General features: G+C 48.8%; 1 protein-coding gene and 1 long non-coding RNA gene across 3 annotated transcripts in view; one reads left to right on the top strand and one right to left on the bottom strand.

Annotated features, from left to right (window-relative positions):
* Positions 1-269: 269 nt before the first annotated feature.
* Positions 270-18,547, bottom strand: part of CACNA1G (calcium voltage-gated channel subunit alpha1 G) — a 99,727-nt gene continuing 81,449 nt past the window's right edge. The window contains exons 31-39 of one of the 2 annotated variants that reach the window (XM_015880222.2): positions 17,068-17,138; positions 16,715-16,793; positions 16,520-16,641; positions 15,738-16,082; positions 13,570-13,710; positions 11,209-11,343; positions 8,459-8,654; positions 5,960-6,129; positions 270-2,876 (exon numbers count right to left, since the gene is read on the bottom strand). In XM_015880222.2, the coding sequence (XP_015735708.1) occupies positions 2,022-2,876; positions 5,960-6,129; positions 8,459-8,654; positions 11,209-11,343; positions 13,570-13,710; positions 15,738-16,082; positions 16,520-16,641; positions 16,715-16,793; positions 17,068-17,138 (2,114 nt within the window). In that variant the 3' untranslated portion in view covers positions 270-2,021. The remainder of the gene's footprint in view (positions 2,877-5,959; positions 6,130-8,458; positions 8,655-11,208; positions 11,344-13,569; positions 13,711-15,737; positions 16,083-16,519; positions 16,642-16,714; positions 16,794-17,067; positions 17,139-18,547) is intronic. The other variant, XM_032448219.1, reaches the window with a different exon arrangement.
* LOC107322315 lies at positions 17,149-18,543 on the top strand. Its single transcript, XR_001558889.2, has 3 exons — positions 17,149-17,558; positions 17,713-17,792; positions 18,425-18,543. It is a non-coding gene; the product is annotated as an uncharacterized LOC107322315 (long non-coding RNA).

Below are 18,547 nucleotides of genomic sequence, written 5' to 3' on the forward strand. Positions count from 1 at the left end.
TAAAGGGCACCTAGAAAATAACGTGTCTGCTTTAGAAAATGAACTGTTGGACACGGCTTCCTTTTTCTGAACGCATCACCGTGCAGTCTCCTACTGGCTGCTCTTTGCTGAGTATCCACGTGTGATGTCAATTCTGTGCTGCTCACACAAACTCTGCCAGGGGGTGAAAGCCCAAAGCTGGAAAAGAGAGCGGCCTTCGGTGCTGTTTGGGGCCGGACACTCAGATTAACACATCACCGCTTTGTGCCATGGCGCAGGTGAAGGAGTGGGGCCAGCAAGGTCGTATTTTCCCAGGTTATTCAGTAAATGTGAAAGGAAAGGCCTCGGCTCATTAGGAGCGTAAGACCAAAAAGGGATTAAGAATACTTCCCAGGCTTAGCACACTGTAATTTTATTGTTTCCTTAAATGTGAGCTGGGGGAGAACTGATGAAAGCTTTGTTTGAAGTCACTGCTCCAAACAGGCTCAGCTCAGACCAGGCAGGATGGTGAGGTTTCTCCCCATAGTGGAGAGGGGGAACCAAAACCATCTCTGCCTGCAGCCAGCCCTGTGCTCCTCATGGGGTGCACATGTTGTTTGTGGGGGAAAGCTCCTCAGCTGGAAGCAAAGGAGCTCAAACCCAACACAGGCTTGTGCTGGTTTAAGGACAGGAGCCAGCAGAGTCTCCATGCACACCATCCGAAGGCTGCAGCTATTCACATACTTACAGCCGTGCCTTCAAAGCCCCACTTAGCCTACACCTTCAGGTCCACATCTGCCTCCTGCCAGCCCTGTGAGGAGCGGGGTGAGGCACACAGGGCAGCCACAGAATGGGCTGCTTGCCTTGGAGATGGCTGACACTAAGGGGGTCTATGAAGGACATATGAAGGACTATGAAGGCTTCCATTTCTGCATGCTTTACATCACAAGGACTGTTGTAGGTTGGAAACAAAACTTCCATCGGGTTCTTCACATGAATTAACTCCAGCAGCAACAGGAAAAACTTATACTGAAAATCAACCAACACTTTGGTACCTACAAGACCTCCTTACATGTACTCAGTAGAGCAATTTCCCAACTGCAGTAGGCCTCCATTCTGTTCAACATGTAAACCCAGCAGCAATTTTAATCAATAACTTACTGACCACCACCCTCAGCACGGCTCTCACTGGGGCAGCGGGGCAGCTCCCTGTGGGCAATGGGCTCTGCCTCCAGACCAGGAGGGTTGAGCAGGCCCTGCAGGCAGTTCCTTGTTGTTTGTGATTCCATGAATCGCCCGTGGATGATTTGAAGCATCCCACTCTAAGTCAGCACCGTGGAGCTCCTGCATGCAGCTCCGCATTCCCAGCCCTCAGCCACGCAGCAGGGCGTCACACGGTCCTGTTTTGTGCACTTGCTTTTCCTCTGGATGCTGATTTTATGCAAGACTGGGAATTTATTTTGTCAGAAAGGAACGCTGCCGCATTCTTATATTCTCCAGAAAATGACTCAAGTCCAAGGGGAAAAATAAATTACATTAAATAATTCTTATTTACTGCTGACTGTGGGATACGTTTCCTCTGTAATGCACTAATTGGCTACATTTTGTGCTTTGCAAAACAAAATGAAACCCAAACGAAACGAAACAAAAAAAAAAAAGAGAAGGGATTAAATATATATTTTTAAGGTTAAAATGTTCATAAAAACCAACCTGATCTCAGAAATATTCTGAGACACATAAAATAGAGGAAAATCAAATGAGTCTTTAGTCACAAAATGTACTACATCCCGCAATACTAGATTCAATTAATTTAATAAAATATAATATACATATAGATTCTGCACATTGTATTGCTTTTACCTAAGCAGACCATATGCTTAAGTAAGCGTGATATAGGTGAACCCCTCCTTCAGCTGGTTCTTTAACCCTCCTTTGGAAACATTTTACCCAGCGCCATTTGGGAATACAGTTCTTTTTTATTTTTCCTTTTATTTTTTTCCTTTTTTTTTTGTTTTTCTGTTACGTGAAAGGAAGAAAACATTTGGCACCAACAGAAAAGTACCTCAGGGCTCCATCTCATTCCGATCAAAGGAAAAGCTAGGAAGCGTCAACAAGTCTTTCTTTGGGGTAGGAGATGCTGACATGCTGTCTGGAAGCAACGAATCCCCCGTATCCATTGAGTCCTTGGAGTCACAGGACGGAGCACGCCGCCTCAAGCAGGTATCTCCTCTAGCAGGTGAGATGCTGTGAGGTCCTCTGGGTAGCAAGCCCTGTTCGCTGGGTGGGTCTATAGAGATACACGGAGGGCTCAGTTTTTTCTTTTGCCGCGTCCCTTGCAAGCCTTCCATTTCACTTACCACCTGACTTATGAAGCCAGAAGAGCTAGACGTGGAATGGTGCTGAGGGCTGTTTTCCATTGAGCAGATTTCTATCGAATGTCTCCTTTGATCATCCAACCAAGAGGGTGGTTTTTTTAGAAGACCTTGGGTGTCAACACTGTGGTATTTCTTCAGGTCCTTCAACGTAACGCTGCCGGTATTGCCGATGTTCCTCTTAGGACTGAGAGGCTGCACGTCTGAACAGGCACTCGAGGCTGTGCAAGTTTCGGAAGGGAAAGGCTCCGAGGAGCTGTTTGTTTCAGACACTTCTTGGTCCATTGAGTCTCCAGGCGTCTCCTGATAGGAGTCCACACAAGCACATGATGTCAGTGCCTGCTTTGAAACATTATATTGATTGTGGGAATGCTGCTGTGTGTGAACGCTTGCCCGGCTCCACGCAGCCAGATCTTCTCCTTTGGAGGGGCTCAGGGCAGCTGGTGACTCCTCCTGGGGTGTGCTGGGGATCTCTGGGTTGGGGAGCTCACTCAGCTCGGCGTGGAGGTTCTCCTTGCTGTCCGATGAGTCATTCCTTATGGCCATCTGTATGGAGCGCAGGGGAGTCGGGAGGAGGGGAGTTACCAGATGGGAGAGACAGACCAAACAAAGGTTAGTACAGGAAGGCACAACACTCACAGGACATGCAGCTCTGCTGGGGGCACCCCAGTTCCCTACAGATCATTCTGGACCACAGGATCCAGTGCTTCCCGCAGCAATCTGCAGGCTTATCCCTGTGTAAGTGAATGGCCAAGAAAGCCTATGGCATGGTTTGAAGGCTTTGTTGTTCTGCTTCACTGCATCCCCTGCCAAAAAGGATTATAAATCAGCCCCGTTAACTGGCCCTCAAAGGCAGCGTCTTGGTTTGAGATGATTCTTAAATTATCTTAAAGATTAAAATCTTCATCAAGAAATGTGGAGGAAATGCCTCCAGCTGGTCTCAGTCCTTCAGAGGAGCACAAGGAGATGAAATTCCTTGTTTTAAGGAACGCCTTCATGACAAATTGCCCCCAGAACGGTCCCAGGATTATTATAAAAGCTGTCCCACAAGAATCGTTTGAGCCAAATGATTTCTATTCAGGCAAAGCTCTCATCAGCTGCAGCACACACACGTGCACACAAACAGCAGCACTGCTGTCACACCTGCACAGTGCCTTCCTTTGTTGCCAGTGAGAGAGCATTCAATATACTGAACAACTTCAACCAATACCAGCTGACTAACCCTTCTAGCTACAGCTCCACAGCATCACACTGGTAACCAACCACACCTGAGAGTGGAGCTCACTCTGCACTCCTCAATGCCACCAGAGTTAAGGAGTGTCTGGGGGGCAGGGACCACTTCCACATCCTGACAAGGGACACAGAGCACCAAAAAGTAGAACACGGCTGCAAAAAGTAATTCTTGCCATTACTTTTGCTTGTACACCAACCTGTGTTGCACACAAAGGGCAGAATTGGTTCTTTCTGTCCCTACAGGTCTCTGTGGCAGCTGTTAGCAGTAACTGTTGGTGGCAATGCCTTATTGGTTTGTTTCACAGCAAAAGGACTCAATGCCATTGCAATGGTGTGTCCACCCCTAGCAGGGCTTACACCATGGGCATGCAGTCCTGGAGCCAGAAAAGCAAAGCAGTTTTAGGTTCAGGTAGAAGTCCCCTGGAGAACAGCGTCTGTGCAACGCCAAGGAGCACATTCCATGTGGGAGCTTGGCTCTGTGTTCACCCAAAGCATCTCATCCGCTCAGCTTCATCTGTGCGTGCATCGCTAATTGCCAAACATTCCAGAGTCTAAACATGTTACTGTGGGACTGTCCAGCCTACAGCATGCTGGAGGGGAAGGGAGGTGAAACACACATGTCAATGGTGGAGGAAAGTGCACGGACCAGGGATGTGGTGGACAAGATTTATCTAAGCACAGATTTAGGATAGGAGAGGGGACAACGGGGAAGGGAGAGGAGAGAAAAAGAAAAAAGAATGAAAATCAGAGTTACATGCAATGTAAGTAACAATAAGGAAAATGGGCACTGTAAATCAAAATGCATTGCTGCCTTGAGCTCCAGGGATGTGCCAGCAGCACATCAGCATGGGCAACAACGGGAGCCAAGCAGGAGCATGTGAGCAAGCACAGCTGCTGTGAGCAGCAAAGAGAGTTTGCTTCTTCAGAGCCAAAGTTTCATGATGCATGGCCACCTAGATTACAACTCTAACAGAAATCAAGTCCTGTCGCCAGGACCCACTTTACTTCCATTAATGGTGCTACACGAGAGCAAGCTACACTGCTACACTGGTGTTCAGGGGGTGGGGATGGCCCACAGACCCAAAGCTTTTCTCTGCCTGAAAGGTCACTGCAAGAGTGTGCTGATGGCACTGCATGAGCAGGGAGAGGAGGGTAGGGGTATAAATTAATGTAAATGTATGAAAGGGTTTAGAAGGAGAAGCCTTCAGAAAAGTGAACAAAATTAGGCTGAGAAAGATGGCTAACATGGTAATTTATTCTAGTGAGATCAATTGAAAAAGATGGGTCTGTTATTCATTAGAAAGCAAGAGAGAGTGGTTATGAACTGGAATCATGACATCAATTAGTTCCCCTATTAGCAGTGACTGGAGGAGCTGGCCAGCCCTCCGCAAACGAATACATGCTAGGAATTTCTTATGTCAATTTAGCACTACAGACTAATGTAATTGTTAACCTTGGTACTTTGCATTCATTTCTAGAGCTTAATGAATCAACTGCCTAATTTGTCAATGTTGATTAAAAGATGAAAGAAGTGGGGACATTTTCACACAGTAAAGAAGTTATTCTGGAAAAAATCAAACAGATGCATTCTGTGTGCATAAAATGGGATGCAAACCTCCTGAAGAAGGCAGACCGTGGGGATTGGATGTACCAAGTGCACAATGAAACGCGTTCTAAAACGTGAGAGTGAAGCACAAGTTTAAGTGCTCCACTAAAAAGGATGAATTTAAAGTCATGTTTCCAATCAGGCAGCCTGCAATCTGTGATTACATCTCTCAGATCTTTGGTTGAATCAGAACTTAAATCAACGCCAGGCAAAATAACCGAGATAAAACCAGTTACAAAATAGAACAAGTTCTGTTTTGAATATACTCAACCTTTTCAAAAGCACACAGGAGGTTTGAAAGGAGCCTAATTTTCAGTTCTTGCTGTAACAACAACGTGCTTTCTGTAGTGGCTTCGCACGCAGTGAGGTGCCCTGTGAGCAGCTTCCCCCCTTCAAGAATTGAGAGGAGTGAGAGAAAGGGCAGCCTGGGATGGAGCCTGCAGTCACTGTGTCCTTCCAAGCACTTGGAACCTCGCAGCCATTAAGGATTTGTTCCTTAACCCCAACAAGACCCTGGGGAGCGTTTGGCTGCTGTTATGAAGAGACCCAAAGAAATGAAGCACAAACATTGCAGGGAACCTTCAGGCACGTCGCCAGAGGAGATGCTACACAGCACAGATCCTTTGGAGGCTCCTGAAAGGCTTTCACATCAAAACCCATCAACCTTTTCATTATTTCTGCAGGAGAATTACAGTTCTCCAGAGGTTTCTCTATTAATCCCTCCTTGAATTTAAAGTGTGGGCAACCTGGAAACACAGCAATACAAAACACGAGCCGTGGTTCTGCTTACCTGCCTGCGGAGCAGCCTCTCAGCAGAAGGGGAGTGCACCGGGGCGGCCACGGGGGGTTTGCTCTCCCTGACCAATGGATCGTGAGCTCTCACGTGGTGGAAATGGTCCTTTGGAATTTGCAGGAGAGAGCTGGTGTCTGCTGGCTGCGACTGCACCGATGCCTTTGAACCTTGCAGGAGGAAGAAGAGAGAGGAATGTGACACGTCCCCCTATGTCTGCTGCCCCATCTCAGGGACCTGTCGGGGGAAACCCCATTGTACCTTGGAGCAGACAGCCACAGCAGGAGCACTGCGTTCAACAAGCAGCTCTCCATGGTTGCACAAAACTCCCACCTACTAAAGAATTATTCCAAAATAGTCTATTATTTCATTTTTCTTGGCATTTTCCCCCAATCCAGCTGGGATCAGCTCCCATAAAGAACAGAAGACGATGAACTAGAAGTTCATCTGGAATGGTAACGTCCACGTCCCTGCTAGGACTAATGACTCTGCAGGCACCCACACATCTCAGCCCTGCAGGGATGCACTCCTGAGGGGTTCTGGAAAGGACGTCCCCAAACCTGAGCGCATGCAGAGGTCACCTGCAGCAATTCCAACACCACATGGATGCTGGGACTCACATGGCAGCAAACTGACCTGGCAGCCATCAAGAGTGGCTTTGCAGCGTAGCCCCAGAGAAGGAAACGTGAACTCTGCGGCCTCTTTCTGACCCTCGGTGGTTGCTGGCTGCTGCTTCTGAAAGGTCTGAAGCTCTGCGAGCTCCCCCCACAGCCTCAACATTTTTCAAAACAATTCATTTAACCTGGACCGGATCCCAGAGAATCTCATTTGTCCTGGAATCTTTCCCAGAACAACAGCCCCATTACGAAGGAGTATTCAAACAAATACCTCCTGCGAGCGCCAGTGTTTCTGACAACAAAACCTTTCTCAGCTTGAAATATTGTGGCTCAGTTGCTGTGATTTATTAGAGGCGACTGGCACCTTTTGCTGTCTTCACAGCACTTTGCAATATTACAGGCTGTGAACAGGTGGGGTGACCTGCCCCGTCCCAGCAGCGGTGACATTGTGGGGGGAACAGGACGATACGCACACGACAAGATTTGGGCATCGTACCCAACTTTGAGCACTTTGGCCCCATTCAGGCAACTGGAAATTCACCAGCAGGAGAAAAACGCAGCAGCTTTGACAGAGCTGTGAACAAGTCAGATGCCAGCTTTACCTTTCCAAAATACTTCTCCTATGTGTTGGTGGAGCCATTTTTCAGATGGGTGCACAAGGGAGCAATGCTTATCCCAGCAAGCCAGGGCTGCCCAGGGAGCCTGGTGGAACTGGGAAGTGCTGCCTCGAAATGGGACCCAGAAATTACCCACTCTTTGTTCTCGACATAGTTCTTGTTCTAGACAGGAGGAACGTGTCTGAATTAAGGGTCAGTAGCACAGCACTGGGAACTCCTGCAGCAAACAGGATCTTCTGTATGGCCAAGGACTGTAACGCAGAGGAATTTCATGGCTGTCACAGAGAGCCATACATGCCAGCTCCACCCAACGTATGAGAGCACTGCTCTTGAGTTCTGTGGGATTTGACCAGGATTTCAGCCTCAACTTTTACATTATGTACAAACAGACTCCTCATGGGGCAGCCCTTGACCTTGAGAACTGCGTGTTGTGGCAGTGATTCCTCACAACTCCAGATTCAGCTTCCCCATCGCATCCACATTTTCTTTCTGCTTTCTTTCTGCTCAACAGCCGCTATTCATCCGAGTTCTTATTACTATGCAAATTTCAACATCTTATTTCTAATCTTCTCAAATCTCCCAACGTTCTGAACAGGGCTGAAATGATGTTCTGCTTTCAGGCTTCCCAATGACACTCCTTGTAAAAACTTCTCTGTCTTATCTGTGACAAATGCATGGAACAACAGCCTGCCAGGAGCAAAGCTGAGCACGGGAGGCAGCCGTGCTGCACTGGGGCACCCCACAGCTGGAGGTGCAGCAATGAGAGGCAGCTGCAGCTGCACACAGAGCCCTCAGTGTCTGCAGCACGCTGTACCTAAGAATACCTCAGCTTGTCTCTGAGGTGTGCATCCCAACCACGCACCCCAACAAGGATGATCCTACACACCCCCATCCGCCAATGATCTCACACCAAGATCTCTCTCTGTTCATATTTGTTTTACAGGCACTGAGAGACACCATTTTTCCTTCTTTCACAGATGCTCCTGTACAGAGCTTGCAGAGCCTGCTGCAATAGGCACTGCTGCAAACAAGCACACGGATGTACTGCTCAGCAGGAGCTTCTGCCAAAAGCAGGCAGATGGAGATCCGGCCGTGGCCAACAAGCTCAGCCATCCCACAGTTCTCTGTGAGCTCTGCAGAGCCATTCAATGGGTCCAGACACACAGAGACATGGAAACGCAGCCCAGTTTGGTGCCTCCAAGCTTGGAAAACCTCATCCAGTTGTGGTGGAAAGCCCCACACGGGCACAGGAGGCACATCCATACCTGAGTGCGCTTTGTGCTGGGCCGGGTTCCCATCTCGCAGGGAGGCGGTGCTGGGCCGGGAGAGCGGCTGGGAGGTGTGGAACATGTAGCTGTCGTTGGGCAAGGAGTGCGTGCGACCCACCGACGGCTTCCTGACGCTCAGCAGGTCCTGGCAGGGGGACAGTGCCAGCACGGCATCCCTGCAGCGCAGCTCAGCCTATGGGAGAGAGGCAGTGAGGGAGCAGGAAGGCGCTGCCAGAGCAGTGCCCAGAGACGCGAGTGACAGCCATTGCAACCACGTGGCATGATGGGCATGCACACCGCCGGGATGTACGGGTGGCACAAATGGAGCTACTGGGAAGCTAAACCCCTCCTTCACACCGTCAGTAAACCGTCACACGGAATGGACCACAGAAACAGAGGAAGCAGCACTGCAGGAATAAACCATGACTATTTCGGGGTGTGAAGAAGGCATCATGCCTCAAGGCCAGCAGCAGTCACATGCTTTGCATAACTCTGAACTTCTGCAATAACAGTAAGGCTGTCTCCGTGTGCCCTCGTCAGCAAGTCAGGCTTTTACAAAGGTGAGCAGTTTCCTCTCCTAGCAAAAAAATACCCAAAATCAACAAAGCAAAACCCCACCAGGAGCAGTCTGCAGAGAACATCCTCTACTCTGGCTGCCAGCACCATCTTATCAGTTCCCTTCTCACACAATGAATAACTGAACCCATTTTGTTGAAAGGGAAAAGTAAAGCTACTGCTTTGGGGTTAAAGCCATCCTCAGATTAGGATGGATCTAATAGAAGCAGAGGTTATTGTGTATGTATTGACTGCGGAGTTTTTATAGCCAAAGAGTCCCTTGGGATAGGCAGCACCAGATGCAATATCAAATGGGCTACAATCTGGGTGTGATTTCATAGGGAAATACATCTCCATCCATCCTCATGTGTGACTGTTAGGAAAAATGGAAGCTAAGGCAGCTGCCTGGTGCAGTTCTAACAGAACAATTATCTCACCCTTAAAAGGTTTCCTTTGAAAACCACAGAAATCAGCCGTGATGCCACAGCTCATCCAGCACCTCACCAAGCACTTCTGGAAAATCTCAGACCTGATTTTCTGGCAAATCTCCCACTCGGTGCATTGCAAGTTTATCTGAAAACAACATTCTAAGATCGTTTTTCCCCCATTTTTTTTTCCCTCTAGCGGTAAAAATGAAATTTCACTGCACCGTTTCATTTGCACGAGAACACGTGATGAGATTAAATGGGCTTTTAAAGAAAGGAAATTAAAAAAAGGATGGACAAAGAAGAAAAATAAATAAAGAGCACTCGAAAAGTTACTGCTGGACTGAGGTCTGCAGCACTGTGCAGCTTCACGTCCACTGCTGGGGAAGCTGTGCAGGGCATCCCATGCAGACCCAGCCCGGGGCAGAGCACAGCCCTGTGCTGCTGCAGCTGATGTGCTGTTTTGGTTTGGGAAAAAGGCAAATCTGGAGTTTCCATGAACCAAAAGAAAAAAAATAAATCCCAAAGCAAATCTATTTGGAGTCCAACAAAACTTTCTGCCAGAGGTGCTTTTCAGCTCAGGCTGAGCTGAAGTTAAAAACACCAGAAAACAAAAACATTTTGACAGCACTTTGCAGGAGTTTGGGCAGATGCTTTGAGCAGAACCCTCTGCTGGCACTGACAGAAGCTCAGTCTGCCCTTTTCCCCTTTCTGTTGAGGGCAATCACCTCTCCAAGCTGTGCCCTCCAGACCCTCCTGCTGCCAGCTGTTTGAGCCTCACCATTGGGCACCTCCTCTCCCAGCCTCTCCAAACAAAGTGCCCAACACAAACACAATTTACAAAGTCTTTTGCACATGATGCCATGAAGCATGATGGGAAATATCGTCACGGTTTGAGAGGTGTTTCCCAAAGAAGAACTAGTTAGGATGACGACCAGCTAGAATGGCAGAGAGATTATCAACAACACAAACATCCAACGGCAGCTACATGAACAACAACAAGGAAAACAAGAATGGCCCAAAAATGTTGGAGGAGGAGCTGTTGTGCAGCAGAAAGAAAGCACTGGACTGCTACACAGCTAGGAATGTCTCATGTTTCCAAGAGGAGATGGTTAAGGCAGGGTTCAAAATACTGGTTATTTCATTCAGAAAGGCGCTGAGCGATCCCAGCTTGCTCTTTTTCTCAGGGAGATGACTGCTCTCAGCAAAGCAGCAGCATCCTGGAGAGATCCCCACCTGCTATCCGTGTAACAAACCAGCTGCAATCAGGCAATGAGCCCACAGTGCTGCTGCTGGCCAACATGAGGACCTGTCACCCACCCGTGTGCTGGAGCCCATCTCTTTGCTGAGGACACAGGCATCATCAGCTCATGGGTGTCTCCTCCACACAGCACCACTGACTGGTCTCACATGGAGTGGAAATTTCAACCTTGATGCTTTCCAATGTTGGTTTTTTTTTTGTTGGTTTTTTTTTTTTTTTTTTTTTGCGGACTATTTGTTTTAATTTCAGAAAACACATTGTTCTATATATGATGCCAAGGGGAAAAAAATAAAGGAAAATGGTTGTTCCTCATGAAGAGCCAATTTTGTGGCCAAAGAGTGGTAAGAGCCCATGTCCTAATGGCATTAAGGACAGTGTCCTGCCCAGGGGAAGGCTGGTGCTACTGGAACACGTGCCAGGACTACGAATGCCATTAGGAAGGTGTAGGAGAACGCAGTATTTCGAACCCTGTAAACATCAGACCGTACAGCGACCAATGTATGTACATTGCTTTCCAGAGCACTAAGTAAGTGTGTGTTAATGTCATCAGGAAAAGAGTCATCCGTCAGAGCTAAGGACCAGGACTTTTCAGAGAGAATATCTGACGTCAGAGACAGAGCCTCCATCTCAGCTAGAGGGATCTGAAGGGAGAGATGATTAAGCATAAGAAACCAGGACACAAATCTTCAGAGAAAAAAAGTATCATAATCTAAACACTTCTAGACACTAAAGCAATATCCCTGCTGTGGGAGCAACTACATCATGCACATTGTTACTAGGGACAGAACATTAAAGAAATGGAATATAACAAAGAAATGACAAGAAGAGCGGAACACTCATACTTAAATGCTTACCGAGGAGTTGTGAGGGAGTTTAAAGGCATACACTAAAGCTAGCAGCGTGTGGTGGTGTTCTCCTGCCTAGGTGAAGTGGCAAAAGCAATATTACCTTCCTACAGGTGGCATCCATCCTCCCTGTGAGGGTCAGGCACAAGAGGCTGTGCCACCCCTTGCCCTCCACACAGTGTCCCACCCCTGAGCTGCTGCTGTGAGCTCCGAGTGGAGCTGATGTGTTCCTGGCACAGAACCATCCTGCAGGGGGTGCAGGGGGTGCCCTTACTGTGCTCAGAGGAGAAAACATCCCTGTGCTGGGTCTGTCTGCAGTTCTTGTGCGTCCTGCACAAAGGCCACGCCACACGTCACCTGCAGCTCGGGCACCTGCATGCCATCATGGGCATCCCAGCCTTTTTGTTTCCTGTTATCCCTGAGCAATGTTTTCCCCGACCCTCTATACTTGAAAAGCAGAGGCCCAGACTGGCTGCACTCAAGTTATCCAAGGGCTGGAATCCCTCACTCCAAGAAATTGACATCGGTGGGCTGAAATAAAGTCGGTGATGAGCAAACTGTGAGTGGCTGCAACAAGCCTCTCCCAGAGCTCTACAGGTTGTCCATGTACAACGCCTGAGATACTCTGCAATTCCTCCTCACTTCATGGGGCCCCCAAAGAGGCAGCACTTGAACAGCAGCAGCACAGGGACGGTGATCCCAAATTGGGACAGCAACGGGCGCTGGGGTTGGCAGGAAGGAGCTGTGCACAGCGCGTTGCTTTCAGTGCTGCTCCACGTTCCTGACTGCCCCGGGAACATGACAAATGTTGTGAGCAGAAAAGCCAAAAGGTAAACAAAACAGCCTCCCCTCTCCCTGAATTGGGTTTGAGGCAGTCAAAACATTTGGTTGGAAATATCCGAATGATTTATAGGTTTGTTAATTGCGGCAAGAAAAAAAAATACAAATCTAGCCTAAATTTTCAAAGGAAAAGTCATAGCAAACCAGAGCGCTATATTTTTTCATTACATAAAAACGTCAGAACAGAAGCCTGTTTTTGCTGCAGCAGCACTTTCTGTGAGCGCTGTTGTGACAGCAGCTTCCCAAGCAGCTCCCACTGAGCACCGCGCTGCCCTCCCTGCCAGCCCAACCCCAACCAGCACAGCTCCGAGGGACACAGCTCTGCTCCTTACCCACCCTTGTCCCTAATGAACACCTGAGGTGGATAATTTCGAGCGCTGGGAGCTCGTAAATAAGCACAGTGATTTAGCAAGGAAAATTCTGCTATTTTGAGCCAGAAAGAAATGGAGAAATACAGAATTTGCTCAATTCCAAATGCAGAAAAAGGCACGTTTGAATTGTTGTTATGGCTGCTGCTGTGAGCTAGGGGAAATATTTGCTCAGGAGAACAGCGTGCTTGGAAAAGAAGGGCTTTTATTCTAAGTAAATGAACTAATTTTAAATGAGTACTACAGCCCCTATTTGAGAAAGTGCTGGGGCACACTGCTGCCTGAGGGCGTCATTAGGGGCTGCCTCGCTTCTGAGCTCAGCGCAGATCAGAGATGAGGATCTCATCTGAGGATCTCATTCACGCTGACCCACTTGCAAAAAACCTCTTTAGGAAAAGCATTCAAGACTGGATTTTCCTGCCCTGTCGGTAGGTGTGAGATGCAGAGATCACATCCTGATCCCTCCCAACTCTCCTCTAGATCAGCTCACACTGTCCTCCTGGCTCCGGGTGGGAGCAAGAAGCCAACAGAAGAACCTCACTGGAGGATGCTGCATTTTCCCCACAACACTCATGAGTGGTGCATACAATGAAAACTTCTCACTGCACTGAAGACAGAAACTCACAGCTTGTGATTTTCCTCTCACATTGATATATACAGCTTTCATAAAATCAGATATTACCTCGACTCCCACAGAACAATCCTTCCAAACCCCTGGACTGCATTACACAAAGCAAAGAACTCTGACTCCCTATTAAAGGCCTCAGTGAAATCGAGTTTGGATGGAGACTTTGCAGGAAAGAGGAATATTAACCTGGTTCTCAGAGTTGCAATATTCAGGAGCAGGGAGGGCATAGTGATGGCACACAGAGCCTGACAGGTTGTCCATCAGCTTCAGCTCTCCTTCCAGAGACTCCTGGATCAGCAGGGATATGGTATCAAACAAGTGCCTTTCCTAGGAGGGGTGTGCGCATGCAGAAGGGAAGGGCCAAGCAAAGAGAGGGATGGAGACAGAGAGAAAAAAGGACGGTGTGGAAAACCCAAATGAATAAAAGGGAGAGGAAAAAAAATAAAACAGGATAGAAGGGAAAGAAGAAAAAAGACAAACATTAATGGAGAACAGCAGTAACAAACAACAGGACGGGCAATGTGTGGCAGAGAACAGCGCAGTAATATCACATTGAGCTGCTACGGCTTTCTCCAACCCTGCGGGCAGCGCAGCAGCTGGGATGGGAGCTGCAGGGTTCTGCTCTCCTGCTCTGTGTGCACACAGGAGCACATACCCAGCAAAGAGAACCTCACATTGAACACCTCAGTGACACAGATTAGAATAACCCGACTTGAGGAGGTGCCGAGCATCCTGCCCACTAGAACTGCTGACACTCAGCACAGCCACACACCGTATCACCAACCCAAGTGGGCTGAGGATCCCCACAGTCCTGGCCTCCTTCTGCCACAGCACAGACAGCAGCAGCGTGCACAGGGCGTGCACAGACCCAGCTTCCATGGACAGTGTGGCAGCAATCACAGAATCACAGAATCAATCTGAGGGCTGCACTTTCCACGTACAAATGCCTGATGTGCACAATGGAATGAGGACTGTCATTACAGTCAGACAGCACACAGTGCAAAAGTCCCAGGGACGAGGCAAGCAAAAGAGCATGCTGACCACAGTCCTTGCAGGGTCACGTCCTGGGAATTGCATTCCTCTGCTGCCGTGCTCAGGCATCAGATTTGTCCTGAAGAGTTTGGCTGGCACAATAAATAATTGGAATGAAACGTCCCAGAGGTTTACAATGGCTCCACTTGGGTGAAAGAGCAAGAGAGATGCTCCAGAGATGTTGACCAGAATAAGCCCTTCCCATTGCTGCACTCAGAAGGACAGCTTTAACAGCTGACAGCGCCCTCAGCGAGTTCTCCTGCCATTCTGCAGTTTCCTTTTCTACCCATGTGAGGAATGCTGTGCAGCAATAGAGATGAGGAAGGTTTGCCAGCACTCTGCTCAGTGTGCACAGCAGCAGTTGGGGCACGTTGTTTCTTCCTAGAGAATATAATGAGTCTGGATTTCCCCATATTGCCCTGAACTCCTTTCTTGTGTGCCAAGGAGCAGCTTTGGACTCCATCTCTGACAGCAGCGGCTCCTAATGGAACCAGAAACTGCTGGTAGCTTAGAAACTGAAACAAAGCTTAAGCGGAGATTTACTCTCTTCACTCTTGGACTGAAGATCATAAATGAGTTTTTCATGCATTAAAATACTCATTAGTCCACCCCAGGCAGAGGCCAAGATACGCTGTTGTGAAATCATGATGTAATAAAAGCTAACGAGCTCTGTGTAGGGTTTAACCCGATTTGCCACCAGCTAAGACTAAAACAAGGGCTGGAGCATTTTTCTTGCATAATTCCAGCACCGCTCCCTCCCAGGGGACACGTCTGAGCCATGACCTCACCTCCCCATCCCTCACACTGAGCTCCATGCAGACACAGTGCTCGGAGCCCTGCTCTGCTGCCCACTGCCTGGCTGCGCCTCCAGCTCTGCTGAGCCCTGGATTGCCCCACTGTTTATAGCGTTTTTTCACGAGTTTGATCATGGGGGTGGCTTTCAAATTGAGATTCTATAAAACAAATTTAATACTTAAGCAAAGATTAGCCAAGTTCTATTCCCTTTTATGTTGCGGTTCGTGGCCAGCATTAGAAAAGCAAACTTATTATGCTCGTAATTTTGCTCTCACAAAGGGCCGAGCCCAGACTCTGCATTAGAGCTAATTTGGAGTTCAGCTCTGAACGGGGCAGCTCAGGCACATCTCCAGAACAAACTGCAAAGCTCTGTGCACCGTGGTGGGCTGCAGCCCTGCCCCGTGCTTCCTCCTGGAGCGCCGCACAGAGCAGTGAGGAACACAAACCCTGGTGTACAGCACACCCGCTCCATCATCACCCCTCATGCACATCTTCCCCCAGCAGCACCCTCCAGCCAAGCTTCTCACCATAGGGTAAACTAATGAGAGCTGAGAATCCACCTTGATTTGCAGGGGATGGGGGCATCCACGGGGGCTCTCGGGCCTTTCGCCACCAACGCCACCCATCCAAGTGAAGATGTCCGAGGGGCTGTGCTGGCCAGGGCTGATGGTTTTCATCTCCATCTCCAGTTCTGCCTCAAGCTCTGCCTCCTCCTTCGCCTCCTTGTTGCTCTCCTCCAGGTGCTTCATGAGCACGGCGATCACCACGTTCACCAGGACAAACTGGGCCGTCAGCACAAAGGAGACAAAGTAGATGGGCGAGATGACAGTGTTGTAGCAGGTGGACTCCTGGTCACAGTCTCGCAGGGTGTCCTGAGAACAGAAGGAGAAGACTGAGGGCTGTGAGGAGGCTCTGGGCTGCCAGCACAGTTCCAGTGCCTTGATTTGCAAAGCCCATTCTGCAAGGCTTAAGACCAAACATTGCAGTGTAGTGTGCAGCTCCCAGGCACAGCAGGGTGTGCTGCCATCCAGCAGCTGCCCTGCAGACACCATTCCCCATGTTCACTGGATGCACTGCAACCAGCTGGCACTGTGTGCACAGGGCTGCTTTCCCAAAGGCATGGCTTTATGGCTGTCCACCAGGAGAGGTTCACTCCCAGAAATGAGTTTTCCCAGAGAGTAAATAAATAAATAGATAAAACTTACAAAGCTGAAGCCATAACAAAGTAACACTAACAATAGTAATAGTAACTGTGGGCTTTTAAGGAAACACAAAGCTAAACTAAACTAACATTTTGCAGGTCCCTCACCTTCATGATACCGTTCCAGTTGTCCCCCGTGGACACCCTGAAGAGGGTGAGGAAGGCCATCCCAAAGTTGCGGAAGGTGGCATGTCGGCTCAGCCCCTCACAGGGGTGTGTGTCATCACACTCTGCAGGATGAAGCACAGCAATGAGACCCTGCTCACCCGGCACCCACCCGACACGGGGCAGGGCAGCACTCACCCAGGTCACCAAAGAGCTCCACTCCAAGAGCTGCAAATATGAAAAACAACAACATGAAGAGAAGACCCAGATTCCCCACCTGGAAAGAGAAAAAGAAACGGGGGGAAAAAAAACACAAAAAAAGAACATTCATTGATTTTTTTATTCCAGACCTGTTTCTTGCTGTATTCTTTAATCCAAAACTTAAATTGCTTCAGGGGGAAAATGACCTCAATGTGAGGACTGTATCTCAGACTGTGCTTCGGAAGGGAAATGTGATTATCTAATGACAGCAGAGATAAAATGATTAGCATTCCTCCGCAACAAACGCAGCCGTGGGCCGGAGGAGGCGCGGTGCTGAGGCAGGGGGTTACCTGGGGCAGCGCTTGCATCACAGTGTCCAGCAGAGCTCTCATCCCCACAGCCATCTTCAGCAGCTTCAGCACTGTGGAAAACACGGTCATGATTTGGTAACGGCAGCACTGGTACGGAGCAGAAAACCCCGTCCCTCTCACAGGAGCAATGGGTTGTAGGAGGAGAAATGTGAAATGATGGCAAGTATTCTCTGCTTCTGCCCTTTGATACGGCTCCTGGTTGCTTGGAAACTGCTGAAACCCCTGTGCCCTGCAGCATCACCCACCGAGAGCTGGGAAAGCACCACCGTTCTGCCCGCCTTCCTCTCCCCTCCCATTGGGATGGCACTCTGGCACCCAGCGGCAGCACAGGGCCATAACACTGGCTGAGGCAAGACAGCCAAATGATGAGGTTAAGACTAAAAAGCAACTTCCCTTCCAACTCTGCTTTAAAGCCACCGGCCAGGAGGAGTGGAGTCCTTTGGTGCCTCTCACAGCACTGTGCACACCAGGTTTGTTCCCAGTGGGGGTTGAATTCAACAAATGAGATGACAAATGAGTATCATTCCCCCACTTCCCCATTGCTTTCCTCCTCCCCTCCCCTCCCTTTCCCTGTGCTGTGAGCAGCTGTTTCCCAGCTCTGGGGCCACTTTCCCACTTCCATAGGCTGCCCACTTGCAAACGTGATTCACCAAGGAACTGATTTACACATCTCTTCCAGGAGGCTGCATACCCAGTTGGAAATGGTATGTATTTTTAATTCTGAAAGGAATCCAATGCACAGGAAAAACACTTTTCTCCCAGCCCTTGAGACACAGCAGCATCTCATTTCTTCCCCAGTTCCCTCTTTGCTTAGAAGAGGGCTGCAATCACAGCAATTACGCCTCAGAGCACAACACTGCCCTTCAGGAGAGCCTGGCAGTGCTTTATTAAGAGCCTGAGCACTCACATTTTGCATCTCAAGTCATTTGGACCCACGAGGTCCTGCTGGGAAAGCTCTGGCCCTGAAGGAGCTGCCTTCCCAGCCCAGTACGTGTCAGTGCAGTGCGGAGGGACAGATGGATGCACAGTGACAAGGCATGTTTTGTCACAGTGTGGAGAGATGTAAAGGCTCGAGGGAAATTAAATTTATTAGATGCTTGCCTTTTAAAGCCAATGCACTCAGGCTCATGTTCTGCAATCCTCGTTAGAGATGACTTTGATTTGACTGGCATCATTTCCCAGGTACATCTCTGGGAGTTACAACCACAGCTATTTGTCTTTTAGTTCTAAGCTCTCAGCCTTCAAATTCTCTTAAGATAGAAACACATGGTCAATTGGCTCAGCTCTTTGGCTCCTCACAAGTATTTTCCTCCATTGTTCTTTTATTTGTTTACAGACTGCTGATGCCAGAGCTATGCACATTGTGATGAGGATGTGCCCCAGCACTGTTTCCCAACGCTTAACTCTCTCTCCTGGAGGGGACCCTGCACCTCAACACAAGCAGATTCTGCTCAGTTTG

The sequence above is a fragment of the Coturnix japonica genome, chromosome 18, assembly GCF_001577835.2.
Source record: "Coturnix japonica isolate 7356 chromosome 18, Coturnix japonica 2.1, whole genome shotgun sequence".
Classification (NCBI taxonomy): domain Eukaryota; kingdom Metazoa; phylum Chordata; class Aves; order Galliformes; family Phasianidae; genus Coturnix; species Coturnix japonica.